This window comes from Macaca nemestrina, chromosome 20 (assembly GCF_043159975.1).
Source record: "Macaca nemestrina isolate mMacNem1 chromosome 20, mMacNem.hap1, whole genome shotgun sequence".
NCBI lineage: Eukaryota > Metazoa > Chordata > Mammalia > Primates > Cercopithecidae > Macaca > Macaca nemestrina.
In genome coordinates, this window is record NC_092144.1 from 67,270,032 (window position 1) to 67,290,567 (window position 20,536).

Genomic DNA, 20,536 nt, shown 5'->3' on the forward strand with positions numbered 1-20,536 from the left:
AGTGGCGTGATCTCGGCTCACCACAACCTCCACCTCCCAAGTTCAAGCAATTCTCCTGCCTCAGCCTCCCGAGTAGCTGGGATTACAGGCATGTAGCACCATGCCCAGCTAAATTTTTGTATTTTTAGTAGAGACCGGGTTTCTCCATGTTGGTCAGGCTGATCTCGAACTCCCGACCTCAGGTGATCCACCCGCCTCGGCCTCCCAAAGTGCTGGGATTACAGGTGTGAGCCACTGTGCCCGGCCACAACTCTTAATAGTGTTACAATGGCAGTTAAGTTTCAACATTGGTTTTGGAGGAGACAAACATTCAAACCATAGCAATCACTACCTAGTACAGTACCTAGCACATAGTAGATGCTCCAAATAATGCAAAATGAAAGGAGAGAATGAAAAATGAAAATAAGATGAGGGAGGTAAAAGGAAAGAACCATCAGAACCACTAATGTGCATTCATGTCCTGCTTACAGGAGGCAGCACTGATTTAAACGCACACACACCCTACACAGCAGTCCGACAATTTTATTCCGTTTTAAGATGTGTCAGGAATGAATCCTCGGACAGACTGGTACATTTCTCTGAGCTAAATGTTAAATGTCTAAAGTGGACCTCATAATTTTTTTTTTCCAAGACGGAGTCTTGCTCTGTTGCCCAGGTTGGAGTGCAGTGGCGCAATCTCTACTCACTGCAACCTCCACCTCCCAGGTTCAAGCGATTCTCCTCCCTCAGCCTGCCAAGTAGCTGGGACTACAGGCGTGCGCCACCACGCCCGGCTAATTTTTGTATTTTTGTAGAGACGGGGTTTCACCATGTTGGCCAGGCTGGTCTTGAACTCCTGACCTCAGGTGATCTGCCCATCTCAGCCTCCCAAAGTGCTGGGATTACAGATGTGAGCCGCCGCGCCCAGCCTGGACCTCATAATTCTAACCTCAGGGCATACTTAGAAGATCTGAAGGATACGGTAGACATAAAGACTTTAGTCAAATAAGCAGGGCACGGTGGCTCAACCCTGTAATCCCAGCACTTTGGGAAGCCAAGGAGGGTGGATCACCTGAGGCCAGGAGTTCAAGATCAGCTTGGGCAACTTGGCGAAACCCTGTCTCTATTAAAAATACAAAAAATATTAGCCGGGCGTGGTGACACACACCTGTAATCCTAGCTACTCAGGCAGCCGAAGCACAAAAACCACTTGAACCCAGGAGGTCTAGGCAGCAGTGAGGCAAGATGTCGCCGCTGCACTCCAGCCTGGGTAATAGGGTGAGTACCCATCTCGTGGAAAAAAAAAAAAAAAAAAAAGGCTTTAGCCAAATGCCTGGCTTATATGCCATGTTAACTAATATTCACTAACTCAACAAATTCTCACTGCCACGCACTGTTCGGGGCCCAAGGAATACAACATTGCTCAGGACAGACAGAAAATACCAGAAGGGGATATGAGATTGAGTCCTGTGGGCACCTGGGGGTAGAAGCCAGCAGACAGGGAACAGCCAGCTGTGAAAGACCCTGAACTGTGCCCCGCATGATGAGGAACTGCCTGAGACCCATGCGGCTTCCCTTCCTGTATACCTATAGCCCTAGGAGATGGGACAGCCACGCTTATCACTCACTTGGACTCTTGACTCTGGAACACCGATTTCTTTAGCAAGTTCTTCTCTGGAGTCAATCCCAGGGTATGGGTTTTTCACAAACGCCTTGATGAGAGTGTGTAATTGAGAGGTGCTGTAGGTGGTACGACACCGTCTGGCTTCTCTACCTAGGGAGGGCATGGAAAGATTGAGGGAGGCGGTCAAGGAATATTTCAAGAGTCCGTTTACATATTCAAACACACAACCCAAACTTGTCACTCTCCATCCAATTTCGATCCCACTGACTCCTCCTGAGAGGGTCTTGTCCCAGGTTCCTTCGAGGTGGAAAGTTCTAGAGGAGACACGGGATGATATGTCTGGACTTCTGGACTCGAGTAGAAAGTAGGCAAGAGGCCGGGCGCAGTGGCTCACACCTGTAATCCCAGCACTTTGAGAGGCTGAGGGGGGCAGATCACGAGGTCAGGAGTTCGAGACCAGCCTGACCATTATGGCAAAACCTCGTCTCTACTAAAAATACAAAAATTAGCTGGGCGTGGTGGCGCCTGCCTGTAAATCCCAGCTACTTGGGAGGCAGAGGCGGAAGAATTGCTTGAACCCGGGACGCAGAGGTTGCAGGGAGCCAAGATCAAGCCATTGCACTCCAGCCTGGGTGACAGAGTGAGACTCCGTCTCAAAAAATAATAATAATAAAATAAATAATAAATAAATAGAGGCCGGACAAGGTGGCTCAAGCCTGTAATCCCAGCACTTTGGGAGGCCGAGACGGGCGGATCACGAGGTCAGGAGATCGAGACCATCCTGGCTAACACGGTGAAACCCTGTCTCTACTAAAAAATACAAAAAACTAGCCGGGTGAGGTGGCGGGCGCCTGTAGTCCCAGCCACTCGGGAGGCTGAGGCAGGAGAATGGCGTGAACCCGGGAGACGGAGCTTGCAGTGAGCCGAGATCCAGCCACTGCACTCCAGCCTGGGCGACAGAGCGAGACTCCGTCTCAAAAAAATAAATAAATAAATAAATAAATAGAAAATAGACAAGAGAAACACTCAGAAGGCCTGGGAAGAGGGCAGGGGAGAACTTCTAGGGTACGATGAACCCTTTGCCACCATAAGACCCTGAATAGGAGGTCATCAGGGAAGAGACATTCTTTTTTCAAAGTAGCAGTTGGCTTCACTGTAGAGAAGCTCTGCTGGGGAACAGAACTGAGATGCTTATTTACTTTGAAACTCTACACCAGGTTGATCTTGCCCCTGGCTATGGCTTGACTCTAAAGTGTCAGCTTCTGGTCTTTTCTGGAATCTCTGCCTAGCTCTTCGATTCTGAAACCAAATCTAAGTGAGGAAAACAAAAGGAGAGAATTACATGTTAATGTCATTTAAGCTACATCACTGCCTGTTCCCAAAGTGAGCAATTCTTATTGGGCCTAAGCCCAGGATTATTACTCACTTCTGTCACATTCTGCCAAGTCTTCTTCTTTTTTTTTTTTTTTTTTTTTTTTGGGATGGAGTCTCACTCTGTGGCCCAGGCTGGAGTGCAGTGGCATGATCTTGGCTCACTGCAACCTCCACCTCCTGAGTTCAAGTATTCTCCTGCCTCAGCCTCCCAAGGATCTGGGATTATAGGCGTGTGCCATCATGCCTGGCTAATTTTTGTATTTTTAGTAGAGATGGGGTTTCTCCATGTTGGTCAGGCTGATCTCAAACTCCTGACCTCAGGTGATCCACCTGTCTTGGCTTCCCAAAATGCTGGGATTATAAGCATGACCTACCACGCCTGGCCCATCTACCTAGTCTTAGGTCAAGACTTGGCATTCACACCCAGGGCAACATAGTGTGACAACATCATCTCTACTAAAAACAAAAAAGTAAAAAAAAAAAAAAAAGGTTAGCCTGCTGGGCGCGGTGGCTCATCCCTGTAATCCCAGCACTTTGGGAGGCTGAGGCAAGCAGATCATGAGGTCAGGAGTTCAAGACCAGCCTGGCCAACATAGTGAAACTCCGTCTCTACTAAAAATACAAAAAAAAATTAGCTGGTCAATCAACCAACACCTTTGTAGGTTTATTGAGGGTCCGTTGAGAGACTCCCCACCAAACCCTCAGCACATGGGTACATAGTACGGGCTCTGTTAATGGTTCTCCCTCCTGCCTTTCTACTTCCAGTCCTGGAGATACCGAACTTAAACTTACCTGGATTCTGGACTCTTCTGTATTGATTTCTAAAGCAAGTTTTTGTTTGGTAGCGTAACCTGGGTAAGGCTTTTGATTGAAGGTATTGATGAGGATTTTCAATTGATCTTCTGTGAATTTGGTGCGACTGCGCCTGTGATTTGTTATTACCATCTCTGTAGGAAGATTACAAAAGAAGCAGCATGTAATAGGTTAATTTATATATTCGAACTTCAGGTTCAGGCTAGTCTCTCACTTCCTCTTCCCGAATCCACGGGAACCCACTCGGGGAGAACTGCCCTTGTACAATGGTGGAGCTCTTGAACACACGATGGCGATTTTTCAACTTCTTGAGCTCATCTGAATGCCATCCTAAGAAGTCAGGGATCCTCTGTTTTGTAAAACCATTAAAAACCATTGTGAGCTGGGCGCGGTGGTTCGCACCTGTAATCCCAGCACTTTGGGAGGTCAAGGTGGGCAGATCATGAGGTCAGGAGTTCGAGACCGGCCTGGCCAACATGGTGAAACCCCATCTATACTAAAAATACAAATAATTAGCCAGTCGTGATGGCATGTGCCTGTAATCCCAGCTACTCAGAAGGTGGAGGCAGGAGAATTGCTTGAACCTGGGAGGCGGAGGTTGCAGTGAGCTGAGATCATGCCATTGCACTCCAGCCTGGGTGACAGAGCGAGACTCCATCTCAAAAAAACAAAAACAAAAACAAAAGCATACAAAACAAAACAAAACAAAAAAACAATGTGTATGTCATGAAAATACCAATAATTTTTTTAAGAAAAACAATGTGTTCTGTTCATATGGATTAGAAACAATATAAGTCAATAATGCAGGTGATATGGCATAGTGATGAAGTCATAGAAACGAAGAGTTTGTGATACAATGGACCATTTCAACCCCTTTCAGTTTTTCAGGTCAAAATTCCTTGGTGCATATATTTTATTTTTTTTATTTTTATTTTTTCAGGCCAGATCTCACTGTGTTGCCCAGGCTGGAGTGCAGTGGTGCAATCATGGCTCACTGCAGCTTTCACCTCCACAGGCTCAGGTGATCCTCCTACCTCAGCCTCCGGAGTAGCTGGGATTGCAGGTGCACACCTCCACACCCAGCTAATTTTTCTACTTTTTGATACAGTTTCACCACATTGTCCAGGCTGGTCTCAAATTCCTGGGCTCAAGCGATCCCCCAGCCTTGGCCTCCCAAAGTGCTGAGATTACAGATATGAGCCACCACCCCTGGCCGGAGCATATTTTTTTACATTGCTCCATTGCTCCATTGCAAATAGCAATAGCAGGCAAACAGTATCAGTTTCCAAGATGTTTTTAAAAACACCACAGAGAGGACAAAACTAACTGGAAAAAGAATTTCATACTTTCAGTAGAATTTTCCAACAGGAAAAAAAAAAAAACAACAACATCACATAATTTTCTGGATAGGACATCCCCTTGAAATAACCAAATCTGGAAAGCATTTTGGAACATACCACTCTGTAACAGAATTAGACTTAGTGAATTGAGATGACAAGAAAAGTTATTAGAGATGATAGAGGTTCAGTTAAAAGCCCAACAGCTTTTTTGTTTGATCTTTGAATGCTTGTCCCTGTCTTCAGTTTCACACAACTGATCCATCGTTTTGTTTTTTGTTTTTTTGTTTTTTTGTTTTTGAGACAGAGTTTCACTCTTGTTGCCAAGGCTGGAGTGCAATGGTGCAGTCTTGGCTCACTGCAACCTCCACCTCCCAGGTTCAAGTGATTCTCCTGCCTCAGCCTCCCAAGTAGCTGGGGTTACAGGCACATGCCCCCACGCCCAGCTAATTTTTTTTTTTTTTTTTTTGAGACGGAGTCTCGCTCTGTCGCCCAGGCTGGAGTGCAGTGGCCGGATCTCAGCTCACTGCAAGCTCCGCCTCCCGGGTTCACGCCATTCTCCTGCCTCAGCCTCCCCAGTAGCTGGGACTACAGGCGCCCGCCACCTCGCCCGGCTAGTTTTTTGTATTTTTTTTAGTAGAGACGGGGTTTCACCGTGTTAGCCAGGATGGTCTCGATCTCCCGACCTCGTGATCCGCCCGTCTCGGCCTCCCAAAGTGCTGGGATTACAGGCTTGAGCCACCGCGCCCGGCCACTAATTTTTGTCTCTACTAATTTTTTAGTAGAGACAGGGTTTCACCATGTTGGCCAGACTGGTCTCGAACTCCTGACCTCGTGATCCGCCCACCTCAGCCTCCCAAAGTGTTGGGAGTACAGGCATGAGCCACCGCACCTGGCTACCATAATTTAATTAACAGTTTAACAACATCACATGAGGTACAGCATTGAGAATAGGTTGGTGGAAGCAGAGAGATCAGTTAGGAGAAGGCTGCAATAATCTAATGCAATGGACCAATCATCTAAGGAGATGGACCAAGAAATGGTCAGATTCCTTAAATATTTGAACGTTAAAGCCATCAGAATGTCCAGCCTGACTAGATTATGTTATGAGGAAAAAAATGGAGTCGGGGTGTTTTCTAGATATGAGACATGACCTGTCACCTCCAGAGCTGGAGAAAACAGTGGGAGGAATAGTTTAGATGTGAACATCAGGAGCTCAGTTTGGAACACGTTGAGTCTGAGATGCCTGTTAGAGACCAGTAGGCGATTAGATAAAGTCCAAAGTTCAGGAGAAAAGTTCAAACGTTCTGTAGAGAGAAATCTGGAAAGTGCTCTCCAGATTTGGAATCCTTGATTCCAAGGATATTTTGAGCTCTAAACTTTGTGACGTGGCCCATAGTTGCTTTCTTTTAGTATCTGTCTCCCTCTCCTTTTTTTTCTTTTCTGCTCCTTCCTCCTCTCTTCCCACCTGAAGCTCAAATATGTCTTATTTAGTTCTTGAATATCTGTACCTTTCTGAAATTCCCAATGCTCAAATGCACTGAAAACAGCCTGTTTTCATAATATCACATCGGAGAAACTGGTTTTCCCTTATCCAGATACAGTTATTTTAAAGTTTACAAATGGAACTCTCACAACTTCTGACAAGACCACTAGGTTTTTAGCCCGACTTTTCCCCCAAGCCAACAAACGCTCAGTCAAGCACAAGGGAACTTACTGTGTGAAGAGGTATCTTCGGCCATGCTGGAAGAGAGTCCTGAAGGCTGAGCCACCGTCTGAGAGACAAGTCACTCTGCACAAGGCTGGGTTTTATACGCTTAGCCAGGTGGTCCCGCCCACTTTTTTAAACCATTTACATAAATCTCTAGTTCCACCCTGAGTAATTTTATTACTCCCTAGAAACTCCTTAGAAACGTGTGTCCTCAATCTAAAAAGGACTCGATAGAACTCCTTTTCGTCAACGGATAGTTAATAATATACACCAATGTATAAATTGTTATCAACCCCTACACTTAAGCCATCACAAGAACATTTTGCCCCATGCCAACTCATGAATACACAGAGTCATGCTCCTTGGCTCCCCTAACCCCCTTGTGGGAAAAAAATTCCTCCCAAATCACTGGAATCTGAACAGGGAGACAAGCTTGCAATAGTTCCCAATTTCTTTAAAAAAGAATATTTTTGAGTACTATTCTGCTTATACATATTTTTTCAATGCTTATGATATACATTTATTCTTTTGTAAATGGGGTTTTTATGCTCTCCACCTATTTTTTGACATAGTGGCCTCTGCTTATTAAATCAAAAGTGTTATTTCTAATTAGTACCAATTAAGAGTGAGGCTAGTGAGACAGGAACAAAATTTAAGGGGGTGCTAAAAATTCTATGATCAAGATAAATAATATTTGAATGCAATATATATTTTAAGTAATGTAAAAAGTCCATCTTAACGAAACATAAAAATTGTAAATAGAGAGAAGATCCTACCCTGCACAGGCACGACCCTGCAACTTATGCAAGTGAGGGTACCTGTGCATTGAAAAAAATGCCTCACTATTGACCAGTCATTGATCAGTCATTGATCAGTCTTGAGGGAAGCTGGCTGGTGGTTGCCACATTTTATAACTGTAATCTATAATACTGCAGGATAAAAGGGAAAGTTTTATTACATGTATATATTTGTGTAATTTTAAAAATGTTATCAAAAGCACATAGTGAAGTGATATGAATTTCATTTATTGATATATTTGACTATCCACAAATAAAATTTGGCCAGATATCAAGCCATTTTTGAGAAACAATTTTGAACCAGGAAAATAACATGAAATAACATTTAACAGGAAAATTTTACACTTTATTTAATTAAAACAATGATAAATTGTTTTTCTTTTCTGTATATGATATTTCATCACAATGTTTTTTCACCAAATTTATCTGGAAATCTAGAGCACAATGTTCTGCTGTTTATTTATATTGATGTTTATATTTTGATACAAATTATATGTTCATCTACTTGAACATTAGATATTACAATTATAAATGTGTTTTAAATTAATTGACACAATATTGAAAATTATTATAATAAATTATAATATATTATTCAATATATTATATTAATATATAATAATAATAAACAATATAATATTGATATACTATATAACATATATATTACATTATATTATATTTACTCCAGTTAAATGCTGTATTTGCTTTTTAGCTTTATTGAGGTAAATTTGACAAAAATGACATATATTAAAATATACAATTTAAATTTTGATATACACATATAATATAATTACCATAATCAAATCAAGCTGATTGATGTATTTACTACCTCAAATCACACCCTTTGTGTATGTGTACATAAGTATTACATTATATTATATTTACTCCAATTAAATATTGTATTTACTTTTTAGCTTTATTGAGGTACAGTTGACAAAAATGATATAAATGATATATATTTTAAATATACAATTTGAATTTTGAAATACACATATGATATAATTACCATAATCAAATCAAGCTGATTGATGTATTTATCACCTCAAATCACACCCTTTATGTGTGTGCATATATGTTACATCATATTATATTTACTCCAATTAAATATTGTATTTTTGTTTTTTTGGAGACAGTGGTTCACTCTTGTTGCCCAGGTTGGAGTACAGTGGTACGATCTCAGCTCACTACAACCTCTGCCTCCCAGATTCAAGTGATTCTCCTGCCTCAGGCTCCCGAGTAGCTGGGATTACAGGCATCTGCCACCACATCTGGCTAATTTTTTGTATTTTTGATAGAGATGGGGTTTCACCATATTGGCCAGGCTGGTCTCGAACTATTGACCTCAGGTTATCCACCTGCCTCAGCCTCCCAAAGTGCTAGGATTACAGGTGTGAGCCACCGTCCTGGGCCTTATATTTACTTTTTAGCTTTATTGAGGTACAGTTGACAAAAAAGATACATATTTTAAATACACAATTTGAATTTTGATATAGACATATAATATGGTATGGTTACCATAATCAAATCAAGCTGATTGATGTATTAACCACCTCAAATTACACCCTTTGTGTGTGTGCGTGTGGTCAGAACACTTTTTAAAAAAATATCCTTCTCTCCCCCATGCAGAAGAATACTTAAGATCTAACCTTGTAGCAAAAAATAAAAATCTGTCCTCTTAGCAGCCGGGCACAGTGGCTCACGCCTGTAATCCCAGCACTTTGGGAGGCCGAGGTGGGTGGATCACGAGGTCAGGAGATTGAGACCAGCCTGACCAATGTGGAGAAACCCCATCTCTACTAAAAATACAAAAAAATTAGCCGGGCGTGGTGGCGGGCCCCTGTAGTCCCAGCTACTCGGGAGGCTGAGGCAGGAGAATGGTGTGAACCCAGGAGTTGGAGCTTGCAGTGAGCCGAGATCATGCCACTGCACTCCAGCCTGAGCAACAGAGCGAGACTCTGTTTCAAAAAAAAAAAAACAAAAAACAAAAAACAAAAAACTATCCTCTTAGCAAATGTCAGGTAGTATTGTTTTTTCGTTTCTGAACATCCCATTTAAAATTTTTTTCTGATTTGTTAACTATGTCACATGTCACTATGTACATATGTCAAATAATGTCACTATGTACGTTAAATCCCCAAAAATTTATCTTGCAAAACTGAAAATCTGTACCTCTTGACCGACATTTCCCCATTTCCCCTTCACCCAAGCCCCTGGCAATCGCCCTTTTACTCTCTGCTTCTATTTTTGCTCCAACCTCACCGTTCGTGTCCATACTGCTTAATTTTCTTGGTCATGAGACCACGAGCTTAGATAACACCTTAGACAATGACACCAGTGACCCTGACCTGTTTCAGTTTCGTTATTTAAAATGCTTTTCTTTCTTTTTTAAATTGTATGTATTTGTTTATTTATTTATTTGTTTTGAGAGGGTCTTACTCTGTCACCCAGGCTGGAATGCAGTGGTGCAACCATGGCTCACTGCAGCCTCCAACTCCTGGGCTCAAGCGATCCTACCCGCTAGGGCTCCAAAAGTGCTTTGAGAGAAAATGCATGAGCCACCATGCCCAGCCATTAAATTTTCAATCATTATAAATTTTAGAGCTGGAAATAATATCTCATTGTTTTATTTTTAATTTGAGTACTAGCGTGTTTGAACACCTTTAATCAAATGTATCTGCCATATTTTATTTTTGTTTTCTTAGCTTTCAGATTCTTTGCTTCTTTCTTAGGTAGAATATTTCTTTGAGACTTAAATATTATGCTGTATTTGTCCTATGTACTGCAAGTGTTTTCTTGATTCAGTATTTTAAAATAATATTTTGTTTTTATGTGTTTTTGTATCTTTATAGCATTCTTCTAAATTGGATCTATGTTTATTTTAATTGTCTAGTCAAAGTTCTGACAGGGAGGAGTGAACTTCCTGAAAACGGAGAACAAGATGTGATGCCTTTTAGTAAATGTTTCCCAAAAGACACAGGATTCCATTTCCAATTCCATATCGAGAAGCTTTAAAATTGTACATCAAAATGCAGGTGAAGTCGTGGAGAAGGGAGGCCAACAGTGCACAGGTGGTGCCTCTGGGGAATAATCAGAAGTCATCCTGCATCCTAAATTCCTGACCTGACCTTTCTGCAGGGCGAGTATCTGACCTGTGCTACACCATCAGCAACACAAAGAAACCTTGATGAGCTTTTATTTCCTTTTATTTGTATGTTTCACTCCAGTTCTGAATTCCGTGGCCTCAAAAACCCGGGTATCATCACCGGTACCTCTTTTTAGCCTCACCTCTCTGTGCGGTTCCGCAAGTATGTTGGTCTCCCTGGGAGAGTGTGGCCTGCAACCTGCTGGGCGCAGGTGCCTTGAGCTGCCACGTCTGCCCTTTTACCGGCTTGGGTGCAGGCCAGGGAAATGCGTCCCCGGGCGGGGGCGGGGCGCGAGGGGGCGGGGCGCGAGGGGGCGGGGCGCGAGGGGGCGGGGCGCGAGGGGGCGGGGCGCGAGGGGGCGGGGCGCGAGGGGGCGGGGCGCGAGGGGGCGGGGCGCGAGGGGGCGGGGCGCGAGGGGGCGGGGCGCGAGGGGGCGGGGCGCGAGGGGGCGGGGCGCGCCGGTCTGTTCTTCTCCGCTGCGCTCAGTGACTGCAGGGAGGGCTGGCGAGATGCTGGAGCAAGGTAGGGTCCTGATTCTGGGGACCACTGACGTTTGGGTCCCCCTCCCGCGGCTCCTAGCGCTGAGCGGCCCGAGACCTGCGGTCGGGCGGGCCCCGGCCGCGTGGTCGCCCTGCCAGAGCGGTGGATGTCAGGTAGGCGTTGCTGTCCGGGTTCGCTTCTCTCCTATTGTCCTAACTCTGCATCTCTCCCTAGAACCAAAAATCGCATTCTAAGCTCCCGGCCAACTGAACGGACCCCTCCTCTCAGCTAAGAGCATGGCAAAGTTAACTTGAAACACTAGTTCGGCCATGATAGGAAGGAGAAAGGGCATGCCTCATTTTACCCTCCTCTCTTTGAAATTCAGGCACAGGCCGGGCGCGGTGGCTCACGCCTGTAATCCCAGCACTTTCAGAGGCCAAGCTGAGCAGATCACCTGAGGTCAGGAGTTCGAGACCAGCCTGGCCAACATGGTAAAACCCCGTCTCTACTAAAAATACAAAAATTAGCCGGGCTTGGTGGCGGGCGCCTGTAGTCCCAGATACTCAGGAGGCTGAGGTTAAAGCAGTTCTGTTTTTGTTTTTTGTTTTTGTTTTTTTTTTTTTTTTGAGACGGAGTCTCGCTCTGTCGCCCAGGCTGGAGTGCAGTGGCCAGATCTCAGCTCACTGCAAGCTCCGCCTCCCGGGTTCACGCCATTCTCCTGCCTCAGCCTCCCAAGTAGCTGGGACTACAGGCGCCCGCCACCTCGCCCGGCTAGTTTTTTGTACTTTTTAGTAGAGACGGGGTTTCACCGTATTAACCAGGATGGTCTCGATCTCCTGACCTCGTGATCCGCCCGTCTCGGCCTCCCAAAGTGCTGGGATTACAGGCTTGAGCCACTGCGCCCGGCCTAAAGCAGTTCTGGAGGTGGAGGTTGCAGTGAGCCGAGATCGCGCCACTGCCACTCCAGCCTGGGCGACAGAGCAAGACTCCGTCTCAAAAAAAAAAAAGAAAAGAAAAGAAAAGAAAAAAAAAGAAAATTTCAGGCACAGCTGACCAGTATTAACATTAAAACAATTTCTTTTAGTATCTTCATGCTAAACGGTCAGTAGAGATTGCGTGTAGCCTCCCATCAGTTTATTCCAAATAGCAAACATTTACTGAGCCCTGAGTTAAGTTATTAACCATGTATTTTCTTTTTGTAAACCTTACAATTGAGCGGGCAAGTAATAATATTATCTCTGTATTTTTAATGTGAGGAAACTGAGGCCCAAGAAGACATGTAATTTTTCCATTATCAGGTATTTAGTACATTGGAGATTTGGAGGACAAGTTATTTATTGTGAAAAATGTATACCTTTTCCAAAGTTCAAACAATAATTCAATGAACACATTTATTTTGCCCCAGAATTGCCAATGATGTTATGTCCTATGAGGTGGCCCCTAAGTATACACTTTGTCCATTTGGGGGATTTGAACTTTGACTACTTGGTTAAGATGGTGTCTACTAGATCTCTCCACTCTTTCTTCTTTGTAATTAATAAGTACTTTGTGGGGCAATTCCTTGCAATGTCTGAATAATATTAAGTCCCCCCACTTCACCCTCTAGTGTTAGCCTCCATTGACAATTATTCCTTGAATCTGTGATCACTGCTTGTGGGGATTCTATTTCTATTACTTCTTTACATTTTATACTTATAAGTTGACACTCCTGTAAAGAACTTTACCCATTCATCCTTTTTTTTTTTTCCGAGAAAGAGTCTCACTCTTGTCTTCCAGGCTGGAGTGCAGTGGCGCAATCTTGGCTCACTGCAACCTCCACCTCCCAAGTTCAAGTGATTCTCCTGCCTCAGCCTCCCAGGTAGCTAATTGTTTTTTGGTTTTTGTTTTGTTGTTGTTGTTGTTGTTGTTGTTTTAGTAGAGATGGGGTTTCATTTTGTTGGCCAGGCTGGTCTCAAACTCCTGATCTCAGGTGATCCACCCTCCTCAGCCTCCCAAAGTGTTGAGATTATAGGTGTGAGCCACCGCGCCCAGCCCATCCTATCCTTTTTAAGTTAATTATTTTAGAAGCCACATGGACTGGAAGATTTTTATCGGCTGCATTATAATCTATTTCTTTCATTGTATTGGTGCTCACACTATCCAGTGTTAGCCTCTCCAAACTCGAGTAGGCTTGACTTTCTGATTTCTACCACAGAGCTCCAAAAAGCCTTGGAATTTCCTGTGTGTTGAAATGTCTTTCGTTATTTTTAATGACTTTCTGATCACATCTCAGTTTATACCAATGAGATGGCTTAGGGTGGAGCCCCTAGACAGACTCAAGATGAAGCTGGTCACCAGAAAGACTAGAGAGTTGGAACTTTTGCCCCACTCACCAACCTCTGTGAAGGGGAAGGGATGGGGTGGCTCGACATGAAGCTCTATAAAAACTCTTGGAGAACAAGATTTTAGCTTTCCAGATTGCTGAACACATTAGGTGTGCCTGGAGAGGGCATGGAAGCTCCACACCTCTTCTCACATATCTTGCCCCATGTATCTTTTTTATCTGGCTGGTTGTTTGTATCCTTTGTGATATCTTTTTTTACAAAACAGTAAACATAAGCAAAGTTTTCCCTGAGTTCTATGAGCCATTCTAGAAATGAGTTCTAGGTGGTTGTGGGAACACCAATTCTAATGTAGTTGGTTAAAAGCACAGGCCACAACCTGGTGATTGTGATTGGCATCTGAAGTGAAGGGCAATTTTACGGGACTTAGCCCTCAACCTGCGGGATCTGACGCTTCAAGTTGATAGCATCAGATTTGAATTATAGGACATCTGCTGGTGTCTCCTGGAGAACTGGGATGGATGAAAAAAACCACTCATTTGAAAAAAAAACTCATTTTATTCAGCTGTTTTATAAGCCTAGAAGCCCTTCAAATGGATCATCCTTCATCGTCTATGATATAATAAATGAATTAATAGGAAAGAGATTTTCTCCTAAGGACCTGGATGATGATGTTTTTTCAGTAAGCCATGAGAGTATCCTCATCATCTCTCAAAGATCTAGAACTTGTCTGCCAAATACATGGTTTTTTTTTTTTTTTTTTTTGAGATGGAGTCTCGCTCTGTCGCCCAGGCTGGAGTGCAGTGGCGTGATCTCGGCTCACTGCAAGGTCTGCCTCCCAGGTTCACACCATTCCCCTGCCTCAGCCTCCCAAGTAGCTGGGACTACAGGCGCCCACCACCACGCCCGGCTAATTTTTTTTGTATTTTTAGTAGAGACAGGGTTTCACAGTGATAGCCAAGATGGTCTTGATCTCCTGACCTCATGATCCACCTGTCTCGGCCTCACAAAGTGCTGGGATTACAGGTGTGAGCCACCGCACCCAGCTACATGGCCTTTTAAATACTGGAGACAACCGAAAATTCATTGAACCTGATAATCGGCATAATTTCTATGATTCCAAGTTCTTCAATTTGATTTGTCTAGTGGAATAAATTGATGTCACCTTTGAAGTGGTATGAGGACCTGATACCTTCGGCCTTCTTCCCCCACTCCCAAACTTTGATAGATCTCCAAGTATGGGCTGTGGCCAATCGGCTGGAAGTGATTCCTCAAACTTGGAAAGATAGTAAAGAATATGGTCACACTTCCTGCAATGACCTGAGAGAAGAGATCCTGACACTCATGGCGATGGATAAGCACCCACCAGAGCTTCAGGTGGCATTTGCTGACTGTGCTGCTGCTATCAAATCTACGTATGAAAGCCAGCCTGTCAGACACACTGCTCTGAATTGACCATCTATCTCTCTCAACTGTATAGCTGTCCTTTCTTTCTTTCTTTCTTTCTTTCTTTCTTTCTTTCTTTCTTTCTTTCTTTCTTTCTTTCTTTCTTTCTTTCTTTCTTTCTTTCTTTCTTTTCTTTTCTTTTCTTTTTTTTGAGACGGAGTTTCACTCTTGTCGCCCAGGCTGGAGTGCAATGGCGTGGTCCCTGCTCACTGCAACCTCCGCCTCCCGGGTTTAAGCGATTCTCCTGCCTCAGCTTCCTGAGTAACTGGGATTACAGGCATCCACCACTATGCTGGCTCATTTTTGTCTTTTTAGTAGAGACAGGGTTTCGCCATGTTGGCCAGGCTGTCTCGAGCTCCTGACCTCAGGTGATCCACCCGCCTTGGCCTCCCAAAGTGTTGGGATTACCTACATGAGCCACTGCGCCCAGCCAGCTGTCCTCTTTTTAAGGGCTGGGAGAATCCAGGAAGCCTGGAAAATGTTGGGGCTTTTTAGGAAGCATAACAAGATCCCTAGAAATGAGTTGCTGAATGAGTTTATGGGCAGTGCAAGAGTGTCTAACAGCCATTGAGGTGTCTCCCAGGCCATTGAGGTAGTCGAGCTGGCAAGTGCCTCCAGCTTACCTATTTGTGAGGGCCTCACCCAGAGAATAATGACTGACTTTGCAATCAACCAGGAACAAAAGGAAGCCCTAGGCAAACTTAGCTGCATTGACCAGTGACAGTGATACTGACAGCGGCAGTGACAGTGACCACGACAGTGACACCAGTGAGGGCAAATGAAAGTGGAGATTCAGGAGCAACAGTGGCCTCACCATAGCTGCTGGAATCGCACCAGAGAACTGAGATATGCTAATATTTAACATCGTTCCAGAGAAGACAAGATACAGATTTGGTGAATTTGTCACTGTGAGATACAGACAGTACACAGCTGATTTAGGTAGATTTAAGCTCCTAATTTGCTACTTAATAACCATCGATTAATACACCATTAAAGGTTTAGCATTTAAGTAGCAACATTGCTGTTTTCAGACACATGATGAGGTCCGTGGCTCTTGTCATCAGCATAAGCCTGCACACCTACAGTGTTAGTGAGCTGACCTCATGCTGCCATCCTCGTGTGACTGCCCTGTCCCTGCTGCTGGGCTTGAGCCTGGGAGGCAGAGGCTGCAGTGAGCCATGATCCTGTCACTGCACTCCAGTTTGGGCAACAAAAAAAAAGAAAAGAAAAAGAAAGAAGGTTTTAAAGATACCATTAAGTAGCCTATAGCTCTAAACTCTGATCTGCTTCTCCTTACCTAATCCTTTTCTTTTTTTTTTTATGGAGTCTCGCTCTATCACCAGACTGGAGTGCAGTGGCGTGATCTGGGCTCACTGCAACCTCTGCCTCCTGGGTTCAAGCGATTCTCCTGCCTCAGCCTCCCGAGTAGCTGAGACTACAGGCATGCGCCACCACACCTGGCTCATTTTTTGTCTTTATAGTAGAGACAGGGTTTCACCATGTTGGCCAGGATGGTCTCCGTCTCCCGACCTCAGGTGGTCCGCCCACCTCTGCCTCCCAAAGTGCTGGGATTACAGGCGTGAGCCACCGCGCCCGGCCAATCCTTTCTTGTTACTTTCCTTTAACCCAGAGTTTCTCAGTCTTGGCACTATTGATATCGTGGGATGGATAATTTTTGGTTTCAGTGGGACATCCTTTGAACTTTAAGAACTTTAACAGCATCACTGGCCTCTTTTTAGGACATACCAGTGAGGCCGGATAGGGAGTCAAGGAGCGATCGTGTCCTCAGGACACAGCAACCATGGAGTCCATACAATCAACACAATAAGCCTCAGCATTCGCACTGTAGTTCAGCTCATTCAAGCAAAACTATCTTCAGCAGGGAATTTCCCCTGTAGGAGCATGGGCACTTTGATTTTACCTGTCCTCAGACACCCTTTGCTCATTATAATAGTAAAAAACAGGCCGGGCGTGGTGGCTCACGCCTGTAATCCCAGCACTTTGTGAGGCTGAGGTGGGTGGATCACCTGAGGTCGGGAGTTCGAGACCAGCCTGACCAACATGGAGAAACCCCGTCTCTACTAAAAATACAAAATTAGCCAGGCGTGGTGACACATGCCTGTAATCCCAGCTGCTCAGGAGGCTGAGGCAGGAGAATCGCTTGAACCCAGGATGCAGAGGTTGCAGTGAGCCGAGATCACGCCATTGCACTCCAGCCTGGGCGACGAGCAAAACTCCATCTCAAAACAGAAAAAAAGTAAAAAACACACCCATGGGGGGAGATGCTAATGAGACATGCACCTGCACCTGCACCTGGACACGCACCTGCACCTGCACCTGGGCACCCAGCGGAGCACCCAGAACACGCTTATTAGTAACACCTCTTCCCACCTCCTCATGAATAATCATGGACGTCTCCCACAAAACGAATCCCCTAACACCAGTCTTTGCTGTCTCATCCTTAGGAGCACCCCAGCCTGAATTCTTTCTCTCAGGGTGTATTGTCTATTTTTCACCTAATTTTCAAAATATTATTTTTGCTTTACAATAAATTACTCTGTGCTCCATCTCTTGCTGTGTGACTCTTGTTTAAGTTTTTTTAAATTCAGAAGACAAGAACTGAGCTATCACAACACCATCAACACCAGTAGCACCTCCCCTCCCGGATATGTGTTAGCAAAAAAATGTCTCTAGATTTTGCTAAATGATCCCTGGACCATGACTCTGACCCATTGCTTGCCTGGCTCCATCATGCTCCAGGAGGAGTGGGATTAAGTCTTTGAGGTTGTTAGGGCTTGTAAAGTTTGGGGGCTTAAAGTTGTACCTGCACCAATTTTGGAGGTGTACACGCACATTTGGAGATGCTAGGACTCTGTTCCTCCCTCAACCCCCAGACTTTTAAGGCACCAAGAAATATAAATATCATTTATTATTTTCCAGGCATGTGCCAAGCCCTTTTTATTTAATATTCTATACAAAATTTGAAAACTTAAAAACAAAAAACCTAAAGTGGAGATTTCCACCTCTGTTTTTTCAGATGAGAAAATTGAGAAATCCAAAATTCTGAGACTCATTTTTTAAATTGAGTTCATATGTATTGAGTGTTTCTCATGTTGCCTGATGTCAATGGAGTTTCTGAGGTCTAAGAGGATGTGGGAAAAACATCGTTTCTTAGCTGAGTTGTAATTAATATTGAGAGCATTACGTTTATGTAGAAAAATCATTTTTCCTTAAATCCTCAAAGATAACAAACAAGGATAAAATTCATTTATAGGTTTAGTATTTTTCTGTTAAAATCGTTTACTCTTCTTTGTTTTTGGGTCAATGTCCAATTGGTTTACACACTTGATAGTTGAAATTTACTTAGTGAATACTGATATAATTTGTGGGTCCTGGTAGATATTTCGAAGTTGTCGTACAAACAGGACAATAGGTTCTCTCAACTCTTCAAACGTGTAACATGGTATAACATGACAGACTTATAAGTCTTTTTTCTTCTTCTTCTTTTTTTTTTTGGAGAGATCGGGTCTCGCTATGTTGCCAAGAATGATCTTGAGCTCCTGGGATCAAGGGATCCTCTCACCTTGACCTTGGGGGCCTCCCAAAGTGCTGGGATTATAGGCGTGAGCCACCACGCCTGGCCTCTCGCAAAGTCTTATAATGTCGTTTTTAAGCTCTTAACCTGCCAAGTGTGGGTGGCTCATGCCTGTAATCCCAACACTTTGGGAGGATGAGGTGGGAGGATCACTTGAGCCCAGGAGTTCAAGACCAGACTGGGCAATATGGCAAGAACCTGTCTTTACAAAAAACTAAAAAGTAAATTAGCCAGGCATGGTGGTACACACCTGCAGTCCCAGCTACTTGGGAGGGTGAGGTAGGAGGATTGCTTCAGCCTAAAAAGTCGGCCGGGCGCGGTGGTTCATGCCTGTAATCTTAGCACTTTGGGAGGCCGAGGTGGGCGAGTCATGAGGTCAGGAGTTTGAGACCAGCCTGGCCAACATGGTGAAACTCTGTCTCTACTAAAAATACAAAAAAATTAACTGGGCATGGCGGCAGGTGCCTGTAATCCCAGCTACTCAGGAGCCCGAGGCAGAAGAATCACTTCAACGGGGAGGCAGAGGTTGCAGTGAGCCAAGATCACACCACTGCACTCCAACCTTGGTGACAGAGAGAGACTCTGTCTCAAAAAAAAAAAAAAAAAAGTCAAGGCTGCAGAAAACTGTGGTCACTCCACTGCAACAACACCCTGGGCAGCTGAATGACCTTTAATAAAATTAAAAAGCCCTTGAGCTACTCTTGTAAACCTAGTAAGACTTACACATTTAATAAATCAGATTATCTTGTAAGATTACACATTTAATAAATCAGATTATCTTAAGCCTTTTGACATCCTAAATATAAGCTTATGCAGAGCAGCACCACACATGTAAAATACAAAAGTAACAAAGATAACTTCAATATAATTTTTTTATTTAAACATTTTTTTTACGAGTTGGGGCTTGCTCTGTTGCCTGGGCTGGAGTGCAGTGGCAGGATCATTGTTCGCTGTGGCCTGAAATTCCTGGGCTCAAGTGATCCTCCCACCTCAGCCTCCCAAGTTTTGGGGATTACAGGTGTAAGCCACCATACTTAGCTCTTAACAACTTTTTTTTGTTGTTTTTTGTTTGAGACAGCGTCTCCCTCTGTCATCCAGGCTGGAATACGGTGGCACCATCACAGCTCACAGCAGCCTCAACCTCCTAAGCTCAAGCGATCCTCCAGCCTCAGCCTCCTGAGTTACTGGGACGACGGTTGTGCACCACCATACCCAGCTACTTATTTAATTTTTTTTGTAGAGATGGTGTCTCACTATGTTACCCAGACTGATCTCAAACTCCTGACCTCATGCAATCTTTCTGGCTTCCAGAGAGAATTTTTCAGTCCATCATTTTTCAAGATTGTGAGCCAGGGTTCCATTAGATCTTACTGAGGTATCTCTAGTGTGTCCGCTATGTGCCAGGCATGGTTTAAAAGACTAGAGATACAGGCCAGGGATGGTGGCTCACGTGTGGCAATGCCAGCACTTAGAGAGGCCGAGGTGGGCAGATTGCTTGAGCCCAGGAGTTTGAGACCAGCCTGGGCAATATGGCAAAAGCCCATCTGCAAGAACAAAAATAAAAATTAGCTGAGCATGGTGGCACAGCTCCAAGTAGTCCCAGCTATTTGGGAGGCTGAGGTGGTCGGATCGATTGAGCCTGGGAGATCAAGGCTGCAGTGAACCAAGGTCGCACCACTGCACTCCAGCCTGGGTGACGGAGCAAGACCCTGTCTCAATAAACAAAAGAAAACTTGGGATCCAGCAGTGAACAAAATCATCACTGACCCTTGCCCTCATGGAGCTAACATTCGGGAGGAAAAGTCAGAAAATAAACAATAATTGGCCGGGCGCGGTGGCTCACGCCTGTAATCACAGCACTTTGGGAGGCTGAGGTGGGTGGATCATGAGGTCAGGAGATCAAGACCATCCTGGCTAAC

General features: G+C 44.3%; 1 protein-coding gene and 1 pseudogene across 2 annotated transcripts in view; one reads left to right on the forward strand and one right to left on the reverse strand.

Moving 5' to 3' along the window:
* LOC105488105 (double homeobox A) overlaps positions 1-20,536 on the reverse strand; it is a 28,951-nt gene that overhangs the window by 1,824 nt on the left and 6,591 nt on the right. Inside the window, exons 1-4 of one of the 2 annotated variants that reach the window (XM_011751874.2) lie at positions 6,845-6,911; positions 3,770-3,924; positions 2,803-2,914; positions 1,608-1,753 (exon numbers count right to left, since the gene is read on the reverse strand). In XM_011751874.2, the coding sequence (XP_011750176.2) occupies positions 1,608-1,753; positions 2,803-2,914; positions 3,770-3,924; positions 6,845-6,869 (438 nt within the window). In that variant the 5' untranslated portion in view covers positions 6,870-6,911. Of the gene's footprint in view, positions 1-1,607; positions 1,754-2,802; positions 2,915-3,769; positions 3,925-6,844; positions 6,912-20,536 lie in introns of those variants that run through there. The other variant, XR_011617992.1, reaches the window with a different exon arrangement.
* On the forward strand, positions 11,041-15,812 carry LOC105488106 (small ribosomal subunit protein mS39-like; annotated as a pseudogene).